This window comes from Panthera pardus, unplaced genomic scaffold (genome assembly GCF_024362965.1).
Source record: "Panthera pardus isolate Hobbes unplaced genomic scaffold, ASM2436296v1 HiC_scaffold_13, whole genome shotgun sequence".
NCBI classification, from domain to species: domain Eukaryota; kingdom Metazoa; phylum Chordata; class Mammalia; order Carnivora; family Felidae; genus Panthera; species Panthera pardus.
Genome location: NW_026526688.1, coordinates 42,739,649 through 42,755,523, shown reverse-complemented (window position 1 = coordinate 42,755,523; position 15,875 = coordinate 42,739,649). Strand labels below are relative to the sequence as shown.

Here is a 15,875-nt window from a genome sequence, read left to right as displayed (position 1 = left end):
TAGGCATGTAAGAGTGTGTGCAGCAGGGGAGAAAATGGTGTCACCCAGCTACCCAGTCCCTAGTTTCAGACTCTGTCCTCTCTCCATAGGACAATCAAACACCCCTACTTTTCTCTGTCTTCAGTCCACTCCTTGCTTCTACACTGTCCACAACCAAACCATCAGCCTTCCAGGCAGCACCTCCTTCCCAAATTTTATCTCAGATGGCGCTGTGTTTCCAAATCCCTCACTTCTGAAGGCCCTGTAGCTTGGACCCTCTCAGACCCTCTGGGGGAGGGTCTTGCAGAGCAATGGAACATTCATGTGACCATGATGCTGTATATGCCCAGAGACTGCGGCTGGGTGCCAGCCTGCCCCACAAAATGTTGGCACACTTGTGTAGCAGTAGCATTTCAGGGATTATGGTAAATCACAACACACATCTGGCATCAGGCTTCACCCTTAACATCCTTATTCCAACACCAGTGAATGTGGTTGTTCTCTGGGTCCACTAGGACCTTTGCCTGTGGTGAAGCTGTACAGTCTCTACCAAATATCCTCCCAAAATGAGAACCATCTCTTCCCATGTGACCCGAGGACCCCTCAGACCTCACTTTCTGCTCCTGGGGATTAGTCCTCCCCAGCAGAGCTCCTCCAGGTATTGAGCTGCAGAGTTTCAGACTCTGTTCTCTCCCTGTTTATAGAGTCTTAATGGAATTTAAACCCTCTCATTTCTCCTTTCTCCCTTTTCTGTTCAGTCCTTTGTGGCTATTTCCTCTTTCTCTCCAGTTGCTTTGGGGAAGGGTGCTTTTACTGTACTCTCCCCCCATGTCCATCCTCTCTCTGCAAGCAAAAACAGCTCCCTACCATGTGAGACTTGTCTCTCCCTAAGTTCATCTCTCCATGCTGCATACCTGTCAGGGTCTTTGGTTTAAGTTGTGCAGATTGTTGTGTTAATCCTCAAATCAAGTTTTCTAGGTGTGTAAGATGTTTTGGTGTTAATCTAGCTGCATTTCAGGGACTAGAGAGGCAAAATAAACTTTCATGCTGCTCCGCCATCTTGGCCCCTCTCAGAAAGTGTCTTTCTTTTACTTTCTAATGATACATTTGACCTTCTGATGATTCCTTTTTTATCTGAAATCTGACGTCTTGAATCCTGTAGGGTGATTCCCTTCTGACTCATTGAACTTCTTGTTGATCTGTATTACTGGATTCAGTTCCTCTGCCTGCCTTGTCAAAATTCGCGTGTGCTGATCTCAGTCTTTTCATTTCACTTTGCAACTTCTCTCAAATAACTTTACACACTTTTGTGGTTTGAAGTAATGTGAAGTTTTTACTGCAATTATGCTTCCCAACTATGTATTTCTAATAATTTTTTCCTGAACTTCAAGCTGTAAATGCGCCTGCCCAATATGTGGCCATATCTTGACATTCCACAAACATTTTAGGCTGTATATATCAAAAAATAAATTCACTATTTTTGGGCCCTCTCCTTGACATTCCCTTGCATTTTTGTTTCAGTTTGTGTTCCCTTCAATTCATTCAGTACCTATTTCATAAACATGTCAATCATCCTTATGACCTCTTCCTTCTTAACCCAGAAACACAACATTCAGTTGTACAGTTTATACACTGAAAATGTAGGCCCAGACCTGACCATAGGGATGGATTCAGGAGTTGGCAAATATTTTTCTGTAAAAAATATTCAGGAGTTGGCCAAATAGTAAATACTTTGAGTTTTGCATAGCATATGGTTTTTCTGTTGCAACTACCCGATTCTGCTGCTGTAATGTGAAAGCGCCATAGACAACATGTAAACACATGAATGTGGCTGTATTCCAATGAAAATTTACTTACAGTAACAGGTACAGTGTGCCATTTCCTGGGATGGAGCTAGGATTGCTGAAATTTAGCCTATGTTCTACTTGGCTAAACCATGGGTCCAACACAGGCAATGTTATTGAACTAGAAGTCATCATACCTTTAGCCTCTATCTCTAAATTTGATCATCTCATCATTTTAATTTTACTTTCCAAATATTTCTTGAATACATGCCTTTTCTTTTCTAAATCCGTTGCCATTAACTAAATTTAGTCCTCAAGTAGTATTTCAAAGCCTTCCTAGTCTGACTTTCAAATCTTATAAACAAATCTTATAAACAAAATTCAAATCAAACCATGCCACCCACAACATGAAAAGAAAGTTCTTATGTACTTTATTGAAAGCACATTTGATATGATTTTCTAGTCTCATCTGCTATCACCTTTTCTGTTGAGCTTTATATTCCAGTAACACTGAATCATCTGTAGTCCCAAGAAGGAGTTATCTCTATTTATCCACTATCTCTTCTTGTTTACTGCCTTCCCATTTTCAAATTGTCACATATCAAAGTCACTTTCAGACTCTAATACTGGCCCCAATTCTCATATTTCTACAAATACTTCCCTTTAGTATCCCACAACCACTGACAGAATTAACAACTCCCTCTTCTTTGCAATTTATTAAGCTTATACACATATCAGTAACCGAACATATTACACTGCATATACAAAGATATATCTGACTACACTTTTTTTCTGCCTTAGTAGACCATATGCTCCTTAAGCCCAAGGATTGTATTTCAGTCATCTGTGAGTGTACAGTGCTTAGCATAAGTCTCAGCATGGTGTGAATTCTCAATATTTGTTCAACTGAACTGACCTGAATTCTACTTTAAGACTGAAATTTGAAAGAAGCTACTGCCCTGATGCTGCTTCCCAAAGAGGTCAGAAATACTGAGACGTTTATATTTTGAATGCAGAAAGAACTTCCAGATCATTATAGACCTTGGATGGAAATTGCTAACAAACTCCCTCACTTGATTGAGAGTCACCAGCTTCAAGCTCAAGTGGACAAGGTATATCTTTTTTTCATTATTCTCCTTAAGTTCTTCCAACCTTCCTATTTTCATCCCCGTACCACTTTTTTTCCTTAGCACTGTGAAAGTGGGTCAAGGACCCAGGGACACCAAATGTTGCCACTGAGATTACCAAGAAGGGTATCTCACATTTCCTAAAGAGTGGAATGACTACTTCTTCATATGACACATGTATTTCTGTAAAATTTCCAGAGTCTGCACAAAACAATTTCTGGAACATATTAAGCCCTCAACAAATATTTGCCTAAAAATGGAAGGCAGTCTGGTTGGGAATTGTAGGCAAGTTGATGGATAAGGTCTACCTTGAGAAGGATGAGCATAGAAATTCTCATTTAAAGAATGAGAATTCTTAAATTCTCATTTAAGAAACATTGACAAATAATGAAATTAATGAAATGTATGGTCAACTTTTGTTTTGTATGGTTAATCTTAATAAGCACTGCTATGTGGCTGTGAAATAAGAAGGAATTTCTAAAATAATGTGTGCCTGCATGTGTGTGTATGAATGTAGTCTTGTGGCCAAAGTGCATTAACATGATGATGGAGCTAAAATTCCATATTTATTTTTAACAAGAAGTTTAAAACATTTGGAAGTTGTAAATATAAAATAATGTTTAGTTTGTTATGCCATGTTAGAAAGTAAATGAATAAATATATGTATATTTAACAGCAAGGTGAGAAAATTTGCCTTGTCAGTCATCATGACATATTATAAAACTACAAAATTTGAGACCAGATGATATAGGGCAGCAGTAACAACGAGGACTCAAAACTTTAATACAGAACTTACATACAGACCCACACATATGTGAAATGTTAATATATCACAGAGGAAATGATAGATTAGAAGGGAACATAATGGTGCTAGAATGACCGATTATCCATACATATGGCAGCACAGAGCAAAAGAATACATTGATTGGATTGGCTCCTTGTGTCATAAACAAAAATATATTCATTCCAGATGGATTAAGAATTTAAATGTAAAAGACAAAAATTAAATGTTTTAGAAGAGAATTTAAGAGAATATGTACTTGGACTAAGGAAGATTTCCTAATGACTAAGATTGGGATGTTTTTATGATAGACTTCATTTCACTAAAATAGAGCCTCTTTTCCTCAAAATAGACTATAAAGAAAATGAAAAGCCAAGCCACAAACTGAAAAATGCTATCATGTATATAACTGAGAAAAAGATTTGTATCCTGTATATATAAAGTCCTGGAAATCAAACAGAAAGAGAAACAACCACATTTAAAAAAAAAAAAATGTGGTATAAACAGGAACAGACATTTTACAAACTAGCAAACATACATGACCAAGTGACATTGGAAGATGGTAACCTGTATTAATAACCAGGAAAAGAAAATTAAAAGTGTAATGGGATTGGATTTTACAACTTTCGTATTTACTTTCCATCTCACAATAAAACACAAATATGAAATGAAGTTGATTTCTTTAAACTGAAGAAAACATTAAGTTTATGACTCACTCTCTCCCTAACTATTTTATCCGGGTTTTTTTTTTTTTTTTTTTTTTTTTTTTTTGTAGAAAAAAATTTCCATTACAAAGGGTATTTGTTGTTGCTGTTTATTTTTTCCAAATCATTTTGATGTTTAAAAAAATGTGTGGGTTTGCTTGGAAAGAGGAACCCAGGGACTCTGGGATGTGCAGGAAATTTCCAAAAAAAACCCTCTAACCAAAAGCCACATTCTCAACTTGGACCCTGTTCCTTTACCTTGGCTGCACTCTAGGTAACCAATAGGGGCTTATGGCTATAGAGCATTTGAAATGTGGTTAAGACAAATTGCGATGTAAGCTACTCACTGGATTCTGAAGACTTACCCTAAAAAAGAGACTGCAAATCATCTCAATATTTTTATACTGATGATGTGTTAATAATATTATGCATATATTGACCTAGAAAAAAATATGTTACTAAAACAAATTTCATGTTTCTTTTACTAATTTTTTTAAATGTCTCTTGTTAGGGTGGCTGGTGGCACCAGCGACCAAGAATTGCACAAAGAGTAGAACAACTAGCAGGACAGAGTTTATTCATTCTCCAAGAGAGGAGAGGGGCCAGATATCAAGAGAAACAGTGGCCCGAGTTTGTATTAGGCTGGGCCTCTTAAAGGATTTTAAGGTTGTGAGAGGTTTGCAGCCACACCCATGGTGGGGCGGGACTGGGAGGTGACAAGTTTCTCAGGATGCTCTGTCCCAGGCTCTGCTGGGATGTGGGTTATGGTCCCAGGCTAGAGAAGGTTAAGTTTTATAGTTGTGGTCTATTTTCTGAGAATGAAGGGCACCACGACCTGAAAGAGAAAGAGGCTCAAACACGGACATCTGCGGGGTTTCTCGATAAGCTTGCCTAGGAAGGGCCCTTTAAGTAGAACCTTTTTTGCCCTTCTTGCTGGAAATTTTTTAATTACATGTGTGGTTTCCATGTTTCTAGCAGGCAGTGCTGACTTGGGAGAACAGGGCAATTGTCGGCAGAACTGAAGTAGCATCCGGGCTCAGTCCCTGCCGGCTCTGTGACCCTGACCCTACCCTCTTTGACTTAGTTGTGTCCTGTGGATTTGGGGGCAAGACAGAACATCCGGCATGGGAAGTTTTTAGCATCGTGCCTTGGAAACGCTTTCCTAAGCACCTTACAACAAGTGCTTAATAACTATGGTCATAATTCTCAAGCCGGTTCCTGTTGAAATGCAACATCTCAGCAGTCACTCCCCCACCTCATACACGCACACGCAAACGCACGCGAGCCTAGAGCACATTGCATTTGCGATTCAGAGCCAACTTTTAGGAGGAAGGAACACGCAGCTGCGCGGGGCGAACAGACACGGGAAGGCTGCCCCTTGGCGGAGAGCGGAGGAAGGATTCCGTCGTCGCCGCCGAGGCTCTAGAGCAAGCTGCGGAGAGCCTGGGCGGGAGGGGCAGCGGGTCTGAGGCCGCAGAGGCGGTGCCTGGCGCTTAAAGGGATACCCAAGAGGTCCACCGCCGCCTCTTGGGGCACTTAAAGACCCAGAGAAGGACCCCTGGGAAGATCTGGATCAGGCTGTGTCTACAGCTGGGGAAGAGATAGGGGGACCAAGGAAAAAGGCCGAGGTGAGGAGGGGGTGTGCCAGGAAGGTGGAACTCACTGTTTCAGTCAACCAAGACAGGCAAGGGTGTTCCAGACAAAAGTGACAAAATGTTTTGTTGGGGCAGCGCTGTCAACAATTGACTTCTGTACGGGTGTGGTTTTCATGAAGACAACATCTGTAAATCCCCTGGTGATACTGGTGATACGTATCAGAGAAAAAGGGCATGGAGAGGTGAAAACACCCAGCCAGGGTCACTGGAAGGTTTCAAACAGGACTGAACAAACTCTTTGGCCCAGCTCAGCTAACACCCCCTAGGGATTTGGTCAAACTCCTAATTGCACTGTTTCTCTTTTTACTTCGGAATTAAACAGAGAAAGTAACACTCACAGTGCAGGCTTGTTACCAGGGTTAAATGATACCAAGGAAGCAGAGGTGCCTTGATACGTAGGACTGTAAAAGTTGCCACGATAGACTCCATGAAATAAGTGATCTCAGTCTTGTAAATTAATTATTCTAGAACACTACACACTCTGTCAGTTCAGTGAAGGTGACTAGCGTCTGACACAACCATGGGTGCAATTTAGGAGTTTGGATGGAGTGGTTAGGTAGTTCCTGAGCAAGGTCCCCTGAAATGCCTCAGATACTGCAGTGTCCTAAGATTGGGAGAAATGGGGTGTGCATGGTGGCTCTAATTTCCTTCACTAAAATATAACCTGCTCCTTATACACATAGAACCCTTCACGTCAAAGAACCCCTGTGCTCATCCTCACCGTGCAACTGATAATCTCTGGATATTCTCTTGAACAGATGCCCCTCCTGACCTGCCAGTTCCTCCAGAATTACCGGGAACAGCGCCTGGCCCACTTGGTTCTGAGCTTTATTACCATGGGCTATGTCTGGCAGAAAGGAGAGACGCAGCCCAAAGAGGTAAGGGGACAAAACACATGCCTGTCTTGTCACCTGGCAAGCCTGCTGCTCCTGAAGTACACTCACTGCTTGGCCCCACACTGTTTTCCTGGAAAATAGGTCCTTTCTTGTTCTTTTCTTTGGCTGTCAGTTGAAGGAAGGACAAATGGCCCACTTACATGAGAGAAATTTTTTCCCTAAGAAGCTAATTTTCTTTAGAAGTTGTAGCCATTCATTTGCTTTCACATCTTTTTTTTTTTTTTTTCTGGCAAGAATGTTTAACAAGTTGTATATGAAGGCAAGAACTGAGATCTCATTAAAAAAAGAAACTTAATAATAGCTTACACTTGCAGCATTCTGTATTCCTATGCACATATATTATCTCCTGATTTTCTCAATCCCATAAAGTAAACAGAACTCCACTGTGCCCATTTTACAGACAGCTGGGGACTACAGAAGACAAAAATCCTTCTCCAGAGTCAGATAGCAAGTTAGTGTAAAATGCAAGGCCATGCTTAGATCTTCTGATTCACTAATGTAACCTTCTTTCCCTAAAAGGCACCCATTGACATTAACAAGATTAATTTTAATTTTTTAATACTCTGCTCTTTCTACTGATTATTGATCTCTTAATAATTCATTTAAATCTCTTCTAAATCTTTACTTAACCTTTTATAGTTTCAGCCTGAACCTGGAGGGTGCCCAGGTGGCTCAGTCAGTCGAGCATCTGACTCTTGGTTTCAGCTCAGGTCATGATCTCGTAGTTCATGAGTTCGAGCCCTGCATCAGGCTCTCTGCTGTCCACACAGAGCCTGCTTCAGATTCTCTTTCTCTCTCTGCCCCCTCCCCTGCATCTCTCTCTCTCTCTCTCTCTATCTTCCTCTCTCAAAAATAAATAAATAAACATTTAAAAAAAACCCAAAAAACAAAAAACCTAAACCTGGAGACATGAAATCTCTGAGTTCCATTAACAGCAGTAAAAAAGCACCACTCCCTTTCATTTTGTTTAAGTGTCCCTTTTCCAGGAATCAGAGTTACTTGTTCCAGTACTCCGTGGTTCACTGAGCAGCCCAGGCCTATTTTGTTTGCTTGGTGAAGGCTGCCTGTTTTCTTTCAAGTAAACAGAGGAAACCCCCCTGTGGCAAAAGGAAGGGAAAATGAGAAAGGAGAGAAGAAGAAGATATAGACGTGCTTCAGAGTTCTTAAATGTCAGTACATCTCATTAAAAAAAAAAAAAATGTACATCTGATATAAAAACTTTGAAATCTAGGCACACTACAAAATGTCCCGCTGGGCCTCCCTCCCTTTTGTGTCTCTAAACCGTAATCCCAGATATGGGGAAGGGGTAGAGAAAGGGTGACAGGGGAGGAAGCCTTCAGTTTCGTGGAGTGTCCATCTACTTCCAGGTTACCAGGGATTCCCCTGTCCATGGCCTGGGATCATCTCCAACTTTCTCTACATCTCCTCTTCTAACTCTTTATCTAAATAGACACCTCACTTTTGCATTGCCCTTCTCAACCCCTGACTCAGGGAAACTAAACTTAAGTTTGAATTTTAAAACTCTATAGTTCTTTTTGTTTCTTACCTGAAAAACAGTTCTGTCCCAAGTCTAAAAATCCAAGGAAAGCAAAAGCAGAAGCAAGACTTCTTTAATAGATACTTTTATCCTAGGGGGAAATAAAAATGCAAGTGGGAGATAGGGAGCATAAGAATGTTATTTTATATCAAAACCAATTTAACTTTGTCTACAGATAAAGAACCCCCGCCCCCCTCCGCCCCCCCATCTCCCACAGATCTGAGTAGTTTTTCTGGACTTGTGGGCAGATATGTCTCTCTGGAGTGTTCCTTGGATAACTTAGGAGTTAAATAGGGACCGTCTTGAAGTTGTTATTGGGTTTGACTTATGAAGTGATGAACAGAGTTGGCTGCCACACAGGATGAAGTGTTCTGTCTTCCCCATTCCTGTTCCTGATTGAAATATAAACACACACGTATATGTGTGTATACATACACATGTATGTATGTATGTAGTTTTATACAAATACACACATACATATTTATGTAGACATCTCTGTCAATAGATAAGTAGATATATAAAGAGTTAGAGATATTTTTCCCACTGCTCATCAACTCAGCCCCCAGTTTATGTTTAAACATTGGTGATGCCCTTCTTTGCAGAGTCAGTTTTCAGAGATTATTTTATACGCTATGTATACGTATGTGTTCCAGTTTTGTAATTTTCATATATATTTCAGATTGTACTCATACACATTATATCCACTAGAATGTTAAGGGAAAAAAATATGAGAGTGAGGTGTGTGTATATGGGTCACTCAGATAATTCCAGTTTTATGCCCAGGTCATTTCTCTACCACAGGATTACTGGAGTAAAGGGCAATCAGATTACTTCCCTTGCTGCATTCTTTCTGGTGTATGCTAATTTCCTGTATTTATATCCAAAAGGTTCTGCCAAGAAATCTTGCCCTTCCCTTTGTTGAAGTCTCCAGGAACTTGGGCATCCCTCCTATCCTGGTCCATGCAGACTTGGTGCTGACAAACTGGACCATTAGGGATCCTGAAAGGTAAGACAGGGAGTGAGTGCTTTGGATGTGAATTGATGGAAACTTCCTGTCCTTACAGTAAAGGCCTGGCGTTTTCAGCTATGTGTGATTCTAGATGTTCATATTTAGTGTCTGCTTTATGGTTCCAAAGAACTTGTGTTCAAGTTCAAAATTTACACGTCCCAGAAGTTTCTTCTCAATCCACTCTGAATACATTGGAGCAGGCTACTTTTTCTTGTTTTCTTCCACATCCAATCTGAATTTCTTAACTTGACCTTCAAGCTCCTGCATAATTAGGCTTCATTCATTCTCTCATCAAATTTCCATTCCACAACATGCCTTCCATTCATGTCAAATTAGGGCCAGTGACTTCAATAAGTCATCCTGATATAATGATCATAAATGATTGTGATTATGATTATGATTATAGGTGAATTAAGAGTAGGGCTCTAGAAAGTTAGATTGAGAATTTGATTAATAATGCTATCTCTTCTACCTAGCTGGCATCAATCCTTGGAAAGTTGGGCTGGGAATGTAGATAAGTATTGGTCTAAAGAAAAAATAGTGTGAGTTTTAAACAAACAATAATTAATCAGAATGGGTGGAAAACGTGAATTGTTAAATTTCCCTTTGAACTTTATTATCACAACCAAATTTATTTCAGGCTGTAGGTACAAGAAATAGTACTTTTGTAACTTAATAAAATAACTAAAGGGACATTTAGGTTAGATGTGAGGAAGAACTTCCTCAGCTTGAGGGTTGTAGGTACCACAAGAATGCCAGAGGAGATGATGGGAATCTGTTCTAGATGATTAAACACTTAATATAACATTATAGATTTGGGGGCTAATTTATGTGCTTCTTGGAAGAAGGGAGGCCATCTCATCTCTCTAAGGAAGCCTGAGGCCTGGGAGGATACATTTTCCATAATTATTAATTGTGATCTTTGACCAGTTCTTTCATAACAAAATTAGTGACCAGCTGCTGAATCTGACTCAGAGTTTTGACAGAAAGAAATAATATATATATGTGCAGAAATAATTCTGGTCAAGGCATTGGGTGTTGAGTCAGGTGGATTTCTGGTTTGAAGAGAAAGAGAGAAACAGGAAAGGTTGAAGGGAAAAAAAAATGTCTGGACTGGAATGGTTAAATCAACAATACAACAACAAGGGGCTAGTTGCCCAGTGAGTGAGTGAGCAGGGCTGCATCCCAGAGAGGCAGACACAGTCTGGGGCTCAGTAGTTAGCTTTCTTGGTGATTAAGTTTGGAGTCTTTTAATATGCCTTCCATAGAGCTAAGTGCTGTAGAGAAATGGAAGACATGGAAGCAAAGGGCACCAACATGGTTAAAGAACAAGACAAATGTCAAAGAGGGACATAAGCAATAGCCCTTAAGCATTTCAAAGCAATTATATCAATGCAGGCTTTAAAAATCAGGAAACAGCTTGGTGAGGAAGTGAAACTTGATCTGATGCTAAAGGTAAGTAAGAGTATAATAATTATAACAGAAATATGGGTTTGTGGCAATGACAAATATATAAAAGGAATAAGATAATTTATCATGGTGGCCACAGGCTAAATATTCTTGGGCTCCTGTGTGAGTGGAGATTTAGCTTACTCCTTGTCACACAGTGACTTTCAGGGAAGGAAAATTTTTCCTTTCTTCCCTTCTAGGTTCTTTGCCTGGTCTGATAATTACATTGACATAAGACAGATCAATAGAAGAAAAATGAAATTAATTATTTTACCTATGAGAGCCCATAAAATATGAGACTCAGACAAGTGACCAAAACAGGAAGACTTTGTACCTTTAGACAAGAAAACAATACATTTGGGAAGAATTGACAAGACATAGGGGTTTGGGCTTAGGGTTAGCAAATTAGTGAAGGTGTATTTACACAGGCTTCTTGGCCCTAAATTCCCTCTCGGGTTAATTTTCCTGGTACAGGTTGGGTACCTGTCACATACCAGATTTATTTCCTGCTTTCAGGGGAACAAAGGAAGTCAGAATGTCCTTCTTGTGCCAGCTCTTTCTTACATAACATTAGTTCAAATAATCAGTGTGCCAAAGCAGTGCATTTGGGGTGGAGCATTGTGCTCTCCTTCAGACCCACAGTGTAGTCACGACCTGTGACATCCAAAGTGTGCATGGATGTGTGTGGGTGCATGTGCATTTGGACACAAATGTATGTGCCTGTGTCTATGTCCTCTCAAAACGCATACCAGTTTAGAAACTGATTTGTTCTTTTATTTCCTTTTTCTCTTTGTGGTTATCGATACTGAAATTTGACTAGACCCCTGGAAATCAGGTAAGTTCTCAGAAATCGTTCACTAACTTTATAATCCATACTAACTAAAAGCTTACAAATAAACGAAAAGGAAAGCACATCAAATTTTGTATATAGTATATAAACTATCTAAAAATGCCTGAAAAAGAACAAGACAGGAATATTTCACTCTCACCACTGAACATAGTACTAGAAGTCTTAGCCTCAGCAATCAGACAACAAAAAGAAATAAAAGGCATCCAAATTGGCAATGAAGAAATCAAACTTTCACTATTCATAGATGATATGATATTCTTTTTAGAAAACCCAAAGACTCCACCAAAAATTTGCTAGAATGAATACATGAATTCAGCAAAGTTGCAGGACATAAAGTCAGCATACAGAAATCACTGCAGTTCTTTTCTTTTTTTTTTTTTTAAATGTCTATTTATTGTGAGACAGAGCATGTGGGGGAGGGGAGAAGAGAGAGAGAAAATCCCAAGCAAGCTCCACATTCAATGCAGAGCCCAATGTGGGGCTGGATCTCACAGCTGTGAGATTATGACCTGAGCTGATATCAAGAATCAGAGGCTCAACCAACTATGCCACACAGGTGCCCCAGAAATATGTTGCATTTCTATACACCAGTAATGAAGCAGCAGAAAAAGAAATAAAGGAATTGATCCCATTTGCAATTGCACCCAAAACAATAAGATACATATGAATAAACCTAACCAAAGAGGTGAATGAACTGTACTCTGAAAACTATAGAACACTTATGAAAGAAACTGAAAAAGACACAAGAAATGGAAAAAACATTCCATACTCATGAATTGGAAGAACAAACATTGTTAAAATGCCTATACTACCCAAAGCAATGTATACATTCAATGCAATCCCTATCAAAATACCACCAGCATTTTTCACAGAGCTAGAACAAACGATTCTAAAATTTGTATGGAACCACAAAAGACCCCAAATAGCCAAAGCAATCCTGAGAAAGAACAGCAAAACTGGGGGTATCACGACTCCAGACTTCAAGCTTTAATGCAAAGCTTGTCCTCAAGACATTTGTCCTCAAGACAATATGGTACTGGCACAAAAACAGACACATAGATCAGTGGAACAGAATAGGAAACCCAGAAATGGACCCCCAACTATGTGGTCAATTCATCTTTGACAAAGCAGGAAAGAATATCCAATGGAAAAAAAGACAGCCTCTTCAACAAATGGCTTTGGGAAAACTGGATGACAACATGCAGAAGAAAGAAACTGGACCACTTTCTTACCCAAAACACAAAAATAAATTCGCCATGGATGAAAGGCCTAAATGTGAGACAGGAAACCATCAAAATTCTACAGGAGAACATAGGCAGAAACCTTTCTGACCTAGGCCATAGCAACTTCTTATGAGACATGTTGCTAGAGGCAAGGGAAACAAGCAAAGATGAACTATTTCAGCCAACACAACTGAAAGGCAGTCTACAGAATGGGAGAATATATTTGCAAGTGACATATCAGATAAAGGGTTAGTATGTATAAAGTACTTACCAAATTCAACACCCCGAAAAATAAATAATCCAGTTAAGAAATAGGGAGAAAGCATGAATAGACATTTTTCCAAAGAAGACATCCAGATGGCTAACAGGCACATGAAAAGATACTCAAAACCACTCATCATCAGGGAAATACAAATCACAACCACAGTGAGATACCACCTCACTCCTGTCAGAATAGCTAAAATTAACAACACAGGAAACAACAGATGTTGGCGAGGATGTGGAGTAACAGCAACCCTCTTACAGTATTAGTGGGAATGCAAATTGATGCAGTCACTGTGGAAAATAGTATGGAGGTTCCTCAAAAAGTCAAAAATAGAACTGCCCTATGATTCAGCAATTGCACTACTAGGTATTTACCCAAAGGATAAAAAAAAAAATATAGATTCATAGTGCTCCAATGTTTATAGCAGCATTATCAACAATAGTCAAAATGTGGAGAGAGCCCAAATGTCCACAGACCGATGAATGGATAAAGGAGATATGATATATACACACATACACACATACATACATATATACACACACACACACACACACACACACACACACACACACAGACATACACACACAATGGGATATTACTCTGCCATCAAAAAGAATGAAATCATGGGGCACCTGAGTGGCTCAACTGGTTGAACCTCCAACTCTTGATTTCTGCTCAGGTTGTGATATCATAGTTGTGATCTCACCTTCATGAAATGGAGCCCCACATGTAGCTCTGCACTGAGCACGGAGCCTGCTTGGGATTCTCTCTCTCTCTGTGTCCTTCTCATGCTTGCACTGTTTCTCTCAAAATAAATAAACATTAAAAAAAAAAAGAATGAAATCTTGCAATTTCCAAAGATGTGGGGTGAGCTAGACAGTATTATGCTAACAAAAATAAATCAGTCACAGAAAGACAAATACTATATGATTTCATTCATATGTGGAATTAAAGAAGAAAAACAGATGAACATATGGAAAGGAAAAAAAAGAGAGAGTGGGAAGCAAAACATAAGAAACTCTTGTAATTTTTTTTATAAATGCTTTTTAATGTTTATTTTTGATAGAGAGAGGGAGGGCATGAGTGGGGGAGGGGCAGAGAGAGAGAGGGAGGCGCAGAATCTGAAGTAGACTCCAGCTTGAGCTGTCGGCACAGAGCCTGATGCAGGGCTCAAACTCAGCAACTGTGAAATCATGACCTGAGCCAAAGTTGGACGCTTAACCAACTGAGCCACCCAGGCACCTTTTCGTAAGAGACTCTTAATGATAGAAAACAAACTGAGGGTTAATGGAGGGAGGTGGGTGGTGGATGGTATAAATGGGTTATGGGTATTAGAGGGAACTTGTTATGATGAGCACTGGGTGCTATATGTAACTGATGAGTCACTAAATTAAAAAAAAATTTTAATTAAAAAAATTAAAAAATTAAAATAAAAATAAAAATGCCTGAAAAAAAGACTAGAGGGAAATGTGCCAAAAATTAAAAGTCCAAAAATTAACAATGGTCCCTGTGCTTTGTAAGGATTAGGGGATTAATTTTCTTTACTACATTTTCAAGTCTGTTCATAATGAAGCAAATAAAGTTCAATGCAAGAAAAGAAAAAAGACTTTAAAAATTCTCTAAATCCTCTGTGATTCTTTGAAGTCTAAGACCTGAAAAAGATCTATGGTCTCACCATAGCTTGTATGAAAAGACCAAAATTGTAGAGTGGTTTCTATAGCTACAGAAGAATCCCTTTGAAATATCTTGTTTTACATGGACTGGAGCTCATGGGCCAGGTTTGGTCCAGACATCCTCAGGCTTCTCTTTCCCCAGAGAGCAAAATTAGCCTCTAAATTGACATTGCCTCTCCTCAGCTCGATGAAGGCATTCTGTATAAAAACTGTAGCTCAGCAGATGGAGATTGGAAGGATGAAGAAGCCACTTTCCACACAAGTGTAACTTCGCTGGCACAATGGAGTTCCTGACTTATTTTTCTTTTGTGTTTTTTTTTTTTTCATCTCTGGTCATGCTTAAAATGTTAGAGACAGAAGTGATTTATGGAGTGAAATTTTAGGTTTTGCAGATTGGACTGACATCTGGGATATTTGAATCTAGATAGCTGGTCTTTTAAAGATGATTCTATGACGGTCTTGCAGCTGTCATTCTTACGTAATACAGCACTTGGGGAAAAAGGTCACTGATGAGAGAAAGCACTCACATGAGTTATGAGATATTCCTGCCCTGGTCCTGTGACTAATCAGCTGCATGACTTTGGGGAAACCATTTTGCTTCCTTGGGCCATAGTTTCAAGTCTAAAAAAGGAGCATGAAATTAGCTGTTGTCTGTGGTCACTATACCTCTAAGACTGCCCCTGCTCCTGACGGGGATGGTGTGATGGGCCACAGACTGGCCCTGTGGAGAATCAGCAGTGCCTGCCCACTTATATGTCAGCTGTTCCACTGGGAGGCCATGCTAGACTTTGAGAGTCCTCTGGTCCTTGACCATGGTCTTGAATAAGTCTGCTCTCTTTCCTTTCTGGAGCAGAGCTGGAGGCAGATTCTCCTCCTCAGAGCTATTCTACAGAGATGAGAGGGGTTTTTTTCAAGTCTACTTGCTCTTGCATTTGTCTGGCTC

At 39.7% G+C, this 15,875-nt stretch overlaps 1 protein-coding gene across 1 annotated transcript in view; it reads left to right on the top strand.

The window, feature by feature from the left end:
- The window catches only part of IDO2 (indoleamine 2,3-dioxygenase 2), a 66,574-nt gene that overhangs the window by 25,172 nt on the left and 25,527 nt on the right, over positions 1-15,875 (top strand). Inside the window, exons 2-5 of the mRNA XM_019440713.2 lie at positions 2,780-2,875; positions 6,789-6,908; positions 9,351-9,469; positions 11,742-11,756. Of these exons, the coding sequence (XP_019296258.2) occupies positions 2,780-2,875; positions 6,789-6,908; positions 9,351-9,469; positions 11,742-11,756 (350 nt within the window). The remainder of the gene's footprint in view (positions 1-2,779; positions 2,876-6,788; positions 6,909-9,350; positions 9,470-11,741; positions 11,757-15,875) is intronic.